Source organism: Capsicum annuum, unplaced genomic scaffold (genome assembly GCF_002878395.1).
Source record: "Capsicum annuum cultivar UCD-10X-F1 unplaced genomic scaffold, UCD10Xv1.1 ctg78262, whole genome shotgun sequence".
NCBI classification, from domain to species: Eukaryota; Viridiplantae; Streptophyta; class Magnoliopsida; order Solanales; family Solanaceae; genus Capsicum; species Capsicum annuum.
Genome location: NW_025888738.1, coordinates 9,720 through 18,117, shown reverse-complemented (window position 1 = coordinate 18,117; position 8,398 = coordinate 9,720). Strand labels below are relative to the sequence as shown.

Below are 8,398 nucleotides of genomic sequence, written 5' to 3'. Positions count from 1 at the left end.
GTTGGGTCACCTGCAACATGTGAAATGAATGAGGCTGATATATACTAAGACCAAGTTAACTTTTAATTTCTACATAATGTTTCACCTCAAGAAAGTTCTTCAGTCGGGTCTATCGAAAACGAAAACAACCTCTTTATCTCACTTCTAAGATAGTGGTGTGGACTGCGTACACTTACCCTCCCAAGACCCTACTTGGTGGAAAATTTACTGAGTATGTTGTTGTTGTTTCACCTCTAGAAAGCAAACGACTTTCAAGTTCATTACAGATTTATTTATTAATTATACGTGACCTCCTGATCACTTGACAACAATTTTACCAATTACTCCAACGTTCTCCGTGAGATGAAAGAATAGTCAGAGATTGTATGAAGGCGGCTCAAATACATTTAGTAGTGGCAACAATCTATTCATGATAGTGACCTTCACAACTGGTTTCACATTATGAAAACGACATTGACAGCCCTATAACATGATTGATTAATTGACAGTAGCTTGGAATTTGTCTAGACTAAAAAAGTAGTGTTAAAGTACATTAATTATGTGCGATTTGACATTTGACCAACTGCACATGATTAAAAGATGTATGAAGTTACGGTCAGTGTCACCACCTGATTTCCGAGTCATGATGGCACCTACCACATCCCACCGGTAGGTAAGCCGATACCATAATCCGGAGCTATTGCAATGGGTTACCTTGGTAAGAACATCCAACTTGGACCCTATATGTGAACACAGCATATAACAACAACATTTCACAACTAAGGACAATCGATATTCAAACACAAATCCCATGACCTGATAGTATTAATACAAGAGCTTCTAAACTTGACAAGAGGACTTTACAAACTCAGAATCTAAAATGCCTTAAACAATCTCATACATTTGTCTCGAAAGCAAAAGACAAATAAGGATAGAAGGGATAGAGGACAACTCGATCCCCAAGAGCTCACCCTGTCTCCGAATAGTCAACTCGTACAAACTAGCTCAACGGCGGCAACTAGAACCTAGGCCTGCACCAAAAAGGTACAGAAGTGTAGTATGAGTACCAAAACACTGGTACTCAGTAGGCATCATCGCCCGACTGAGCTCAAATATAATGTAAAGACGATATAAAGAAAGACAATGATCTTAAAGTCAAGGGATAGGATTGTACCTGAATCTACTTTGATACCACTGTAACAACATCTATACTATTAAAGCAATAACATGACATACTATTTCAATATACTCCATAATCACCATAACAACGGAGTATTATTTCGAAAGCATACAACCATATACACAATAGCAAAACATCTACTTGCCATAATCATCATTAACAATCTTTAGAACATACACACAAGAACTTACCACGACGTCCCATACCGCCGGGAAGTACACGAAAGAGAGAAAAACAAAGAACTCATCACGGCGTCCCATACCACCGGAGAGTACACAAAAGAATACAACTAATAATACCATAAAGCACAACTACTCCATCAATTTATCAAAAACCGCGGGTAGCACAACCCCGCCATGACTCATTACCGAAATCCACTCGTGCTTTGCCACACTAAATTGTAGGACCCGAAGAGTCACCTTTTCCTTTCCGAATGAGCCAGTGATAGAATGGGAAGGGAATTCTTTAGCACCTAGAGGGCACTTAATATCTTATCTCAGGCCTGTAGACTCATTTCAAAGGGATTTTTGTATCATCTTATCTGGTTTAAGGACTCTAATGCCGAGATTCTTCCTCTTCAATTTGTCCCTGTAGTGAATGAATTTCCAAAAGTCTTTCCAGAGGATCTCCTAGGAATACCACCTGATAGGAAGATAGAGTTTGGTATTGATGTAATGCCAGATATCTGCCCCATCTCTATTCCGCCATATAGAATGGCTCCTGCAAAACTAAAAGAGTTGAAAGAACAACTAGCAGATTTTCTAGATAAAGATTTTATACACCCCAGTGTGTCTCCTTGGGGTGCACCTGTACTTTTCGTGCAAAAGAAAGACGATTCCCTTCATATGTGCATAGACTACCGTCAGCTGAATAAGGTAACGATTAAAAATAAGTATCCTCTTCCTAGGATTGATGACCTTTTTGACCAGTTTCAGGGTGCTAGATGTTTTTTAAAAATATACCTTCGTTTGGGTTTTCATCAGTTGAAGGTTAGGGAGTCAGACATTCCCAAGACAGCTTTTCGAACCCGATATGGTCACTATGAATTCTTAGTCATGTCCTGTGGGTTGACTAACACCCCTAAAGCCTTCATGGATCTTATTAATAGGGTGTTCCCCCAGTTTCTAGATTTGTTCGTCATAGTATTCATTGACGATATTCTGATTTATTCTAAAAGTGAGGAAGACCATGTCAATCACCTCCGAATTATCCTTTAGATCCTTAAGGATCGTCAGTTGTATGCTAAGTTCTCCAAATGTGAATTCTGGCTGAATGTTATTGCCTTCTTAGGGCACATTGTATCTGGTGACGGGATTAGAGTGGATCCCCAAAAGATTAAGGTAGTGAGAATGGCCCAGACCCACGACTCTAATAGATATTCGGAGCTTCTTGGGTTTGGCAGGTTATTACAGAAGGTTCGTAGAGAGTTTTTCTTCCATAGCTGCTCCGCTTACTAAATTGACTCAGAAAAGGGTGAATTTTGTATGGTCTGATTTATGTGAAAATAGTTTTGAGAAGTTGAAAGATAAGTTGACTACTACTCTTGTTTTGACTCTTCTCGAGGGAGTAAAGGGTTTCGTGGTATACTGTGATGCGTCCCGCATGGGACTTGGTTGTGTGCTTATGCAGTGTGGTAAGGTAGTAGCTTATGCATCCAGGCAGTTGAAGGTGCACGAGCGGAACTACCCCACTTATGACTTAGAGTTAGCAGTTATGGTTTTTGCACTTAAGATTTGGCGACACTATTTGTATGGAGTACATGTTGATATATTTACTTACCACAAGAGTTTACACTATGTTTTCTCGCAGAAAGAATTAAATCTTAGGTAGAGGTGATGGTTGGAGCTTCTAAAATGTTGTGACATGAGCTTGCACTACCATTTGGGAAAGGCGAATGTCGTAGCCGATGCCCTCAGTAGAGGAAAGAGAGAGATGGTGAAGGATATTCACCGACTTGCAAATCTAGGAGTATGACTCTTAAATCCAAAGAGGGAGAAGTAGTAGTTCATGAGGTAGCTAAATCTTCTCTTTGTACAGAAGTTAAAGAGAAGAAGGCTAAAGATCCCATCTTGATGCAGATTAAGAGTGACGTGGGTCAGCAAAAGGTGATGTCCTTTGAAATTGGTGGTGATGGTATTTTGAGGTACCAAGGTAGATTGTGTGTGGCAGATGTAGCTGGTCTGTGGGAGATAATTCTTGATAAGGCTCACACATCGAGTTATGTTGTTCACCCAGGCTCTACAAAAATGTATCATGATTTGAAAATCATTTATTAGTGGAATAATATGAAGCGTGATGTGGCTAAATATATTGCCAGGTGTTTGAATTGTCAGCAAGTCAAGGTGGAACATATGAGGCCAGGAGGTACTTCGCAAGAGATAGAATTTTCTTTATAGAAGTGGGAAATGATCAATATGGATTTCATTATAGGACTTTCGAAGTCCCGAAACCAGTATGATTCTATATGGGTTATTGTAGATAGGCTGACTAAGTCAGCACAATTTTTGCCTGTCAGGACTAATTACTCGGGAGAAGATTATGCTAAGTTGTTCATCGCCGAAATAGTTCATTTGCATGGGGCACCTGTGTCCATCATATCCGACCGAGGTACGCAGGTTTCTTCTCAGTTTTGGAGGTCTTTTCAGAAACGTTTAGGTACTCAGGTGAACCTAAGTACAACATTCCACCCTCAGACTGATGGGCAAGCTGAGCACACCAGTCAGACCCTTGAGGACATGTTGAGAGCTTGTGTGATTGAATTTAAAAGTAATTGGGTGGAGCACTTGCCATTGATATAGTTCACCTATAGGATGTTTGGGCCTGATCTTGTTCATCAGGTAATGAAAGATGTAACTCTTATTAGAGAATGACTTAAGGCAGCTCAGAGTCGTCAAAAATCCTATGCTGACATTAGAAGAAGAGATTTAGAGTTTGAGGTTGGAGATTGGGTATTTCTTAAAGTTTCTCCCATGAAGGGATTTATGCGATTCAGGAAGAAAGGTAAGCTGAGTCCTCGCTTTATAGGACCATATCAGATTGTGAGAAGGATAGGTAGAGTTGCGTATGAATTAGAGTTGCCGGCAAGTTTGGGTTCTGTCCATCCAGTGTTCCATATATCTATGCTGAAAAAGTGCATTGGAGACTATTCGTTAGTAGTACCTATTGAACAAATCAAGGTGAAAAACTCCCTGTCCTATGAGGAAGAGCCGGTAGCAATCTTAGATCATCAAGTTAGAAAATTGAGGAGCAAAGAGATAGCCTCAGTTAAAGTGTTGTGGAGAAATCAGAAAGTTAAAGAAGCAACTTGGGAATTAGAAAACGACATGAGAGTTAGATACCCAAGCTTATTTAATCCGGCGAATGAAGTAATGGAAGGTACAATCCTTATCCTTTTCTTTCTATGCCTTTTTTTGTTCAGAAATCGTGCTTGACTATAATTCTGCATCATCATTCGGGGACGAATGATCCCAACGGGGGGATAATGAAACGCCCTGAAAAGTCATGCATGTACTAACTCTTAGTGGTGTGGTCTTAAACTTGAAAACATGAAATTTTTCTACGTGTCAAAGGACTTAGACTCATTTTTAGCTAGTAATCTTCGGAGATTTTATTTTTGACCTTCTCGACCTATGTTTTTAAATTTTCTTGTTGTGTTACGATGGGGCAAGGTTGTAGTACGTCTCGAGTGAGTTTCGGAATTTTTGGACATTGTTTAGGGCACGTTTGATTTTCCAAAATAGTATCACCAAGCGATATGAATGCGTCACATGGTCCATAGCATGGTGGCATCATGCGATATAGCATGCGTCGCATGCTCCAGTGCGATGGGAAATAGCATGTGACGCATGGTCTGTTGCACGCCTGGAAAATTTTCAGCATTTAAGCTTCGTCTCATTAAGGGTATGTTGGGTATTTTCCCACACCCTCATCAGCTCAAACACAAAATTTCAACCCTATTTGAGCATATTATCCATACATTCAACAAGTTTACTCAAGAACACTTCCAAGGGTTTCAAAATAAAAACCCAAGTAGTTCAAGATTCAACCATGAGTTTTAAAAGATAATTAGAGATTCAGAATCCCCAATCCGCAAGCTTCAAGAAGCACCTATTATCTTCGGAAATAGAGGTACGCGGGTTTTATCCTAAAAACTACATGGTCTAGAAATTTGTTAAAGCATGATTTAAATCTTAATGCATGTATTTTTACGGGGGTTTTGAACACTATATTATAGATTATGTATTTCGAAAGTTTCAATGTTATTATTTCTTTGGCCTTGTGGCTTTTCCCCTCTAAATTGATTTACATGTATTCGTATATGTATGAAATTTATATTTTGATCTTTGTTGAGAGCATGAATTATGGACTCCCTCTCTTATGATAAATTAAATATTTTGGCTTTGTTGAAAAGAGAGTTGAAATGAATGTTTTGTGATTTGAAGTGTCATAGAATTTGAAATATTGATTTAGAGATACTGAGAGGGTGTCTTGATATGATTATGTTTTGTGATGAAAAGAAGAATTGTATGAGAAAGAGACTTTGGGCATGACCACCATTGTGTTGAATTGTTGACAAAGAGTTTCTTCGATGTGTATACACGAGTTTCTTGAATTGTTTTATCGATATGGTGGTACCTAACTTATGTTTTGAAAACAGAGAATTTTGTATGCTAATAATGGCTCAGAGATGTGACTTGTAAGTCAATGGTATGACGATACCATATGTAATTATGCCATAATAAAGTATGTTTTCAGAATATGCTTTTCAGAGTATGTTTTCAGAGAATGCATTTTTATAGAGTTTTAAAAAGGGGCTTAAAGAGGGTTAGGTAGTTACCCAAAGAAGGCGTGAGTCCAAGCAACTCTTAGCCTGAAACTGTATTTGCCGATACGGGTAGATTATTATTGTACGTTGGCGATGGTCGTGTGGCGTAGTAGATTCAGAAACTCCAACCCTTGCGGCACACTTGGGTTGGGGGCTTGGCTGCCGAGTTAATGGTAGTTTCCATATAGCCCAAGGAATTTTTAGAACTGTAGGGTATACCACCTAGCGCAGAAATAATATAAAGAGTGTCACAGATTTCAGATGTTTTCACAGAGTCTTTCAAAATGCCCATGAGATTTCTTACTACACGATTGTTTATGAAATGTTTTAAACTGCTCTCATATATGTTGAATATAAATGATTATTTTGGATTTGATCTACGTGCCAGTACTTTTGTGCTGACCCCCTCCACCTCCAACCTCTCAGGCTCAGTCTAGGGGTCCAGATAAGCAGTAGATATTCAGATTGCAGATCAGGTTATGCGTTGGTAAGCCTTCTTTACTCCAGAAGGCCTGTTGATTTTCAGATAATTATTAGTAGTTATGTTTTGGTCTACTGGGTCCTTGTTCCAGTTTTTAGACTATTTTGTTTAGTCCATAGTAGAGATTTCGCAGACTGAGTCAGACATTATTATTCAGATACATTTTGGATTTCAGCCTATAGTATTATGATTACTTTCAGATTGACCATGCTTCCGTATTAGATTTATATTTCCGTATTTTCTTTTATTATATGAATGTTGTGCATGATCACCAGATAGAGAAGGGTGTTCCGGGCCTTTATGGTTCAGAATGCTCGTCACGGCTAGGGCCTCGGTTTGGGTTGTGACATCTTATTTCTATTGTTATGAAATTATATAGTAGGAAGAAATGGAAATTGGAGAGAAGAGAGAATTTTTTATTAAGATTTGTTCTTATAATTTCTACATAAATGAAGGACTATTTATAGCTGAACTTGGCACTATTCAACCCAAGAGGTGGCATATTTTGATTGGGCTAGATAAAGAGGTAGACCCTGGTCCATATATAAAATAACACATAGGCAGCCACTACTTCTAATAGCCTTCCATGTTTTCTTGTTTTTCCAACACTCCCCCTTGGATGCATATATGAAGAAAAAAATTTTGAATACGCATTTGAGTGCTGCCTTATTAAAAAACTTAGCAGAAAAACCCAGTGGTATAAAAACCTTGATTAAGAAAAAAAGAGTACAACGCGTATTCTAACTCCCCTTGATGAAGACCTAGATTCAAGTGGTTCAGTCTGCGCATCCTAATCCTGTATACCATCTTTTCAAAGGTTGAAGTTGGTAAAGATTTGGTGAACAAATCTACAGGATTGTCATAGGAACGGATCTGCTGCACATTAATATCAACATTCTTTTGAAGATCGTGCGTGAAGAATAACTTTGGTAAAATGTGATTTGTTCTATCTCCCTTTATAAAGCCTCCTTTTAATTGAGCTATTCATGCTGCATTGTCTTCAAATATGACAGTGGGTACCTTGATGTCAAACTTCAGGCCACATTTCTCTTTTATGGAATGTACCACTGATCTCAACCTTATGCATTCTCTACTTGTTTCATGGATTGCTATTATCTCAGCATGATTAGAAAAAGTAGCAACGATGGACTGTTTTATCGATAGCCATGATATTGCAGTACTACCGTATGTAAACACATAGCCTATTTGAGATCGGGCTTAATGTGGGTCAGATAAATAACCTGCATCTGCATAACCAATAAGAACTAGGCTAGCTTTGTCAGTATAAAATAGACCCATATCAATAGTCCCTTTTAGGTACCTCATTATATGCTTAACCCCATTCCAGTGTCTTCGCATAGGGAAAGAACTATACCTAGCTTCCAAATTAACAGAAAATGCTATATCTGGCCTTGTAGCATTAATGAGGTACATAAGTGCACCAATAGCACTAAGATATGGTACTTCAGGAACAAGAATCTCTTCATCCTCTTCCATAGGTCGGAAAGGATCTTTACTTACATCAAGTGATCGAACAACCATTGTAGTACTTAATGGATATACTTTGTCCATGTAAAAACGTTTCAAAACCTTTTGGGTATAGGCAGTTTGGTGGATGAATACTCCATCTGCTAAATGTTCAATTTGCAGACCAAGACAAAGTTTTGTCTTTCCAAGATCTTTCATTTAGAATTCTTTCTTTAGATAGTTGATTGCCTTTTGGACCTCTTCTAAAGTCCCGATGAGATTTATATCATCCACATAAATGGCGAGTATAACAAACCCCGACACCATTTTCTTAATGAAAATGCAAGGACAAATAACATCATTTATGTATCCTCCATTTTTCAAGTACTCACTTAGGTGATTATACCACATACGCCCTGATTGTTTTAGACCGTACAATGATCTTTGTAATCTGATTGAATATAAT

At 38.4% G+C, this 8,398-nt stretch overlaps 1 protein-coding gene across 1 annotated transcript; it reads right to left on the bottom strand.

Annotated features, from left to right (window-relative positions):
* Positions 1-7,683: 7,683 nt before the first annotated feature.
* On the bottom strand, positions 7,684-8,151 carry LOC124894908 (secreted RxLR effector protein 161-like). Its single transcript, XM_047405405.1, has one exon. It carries the CDS (start codon positions 8,149-8,151, stop codon positions 7,684-7,686), a length of 468 nt encoding a protein of 155 aa, XP_047261361.1.
* Positions 8,152-8,398: the final 247 nt, after the last annotated feature.

What these genes read in the sequence shown, in the direction of transcription:
- LOC124894908 (XM_047405405.1), bottom strand. Translation starts at nt 8,151, where the DNA reads ATGAAAGATCTTGGAAAGACAAAACTTTGTCTTGGTCTGCAAATTGAA.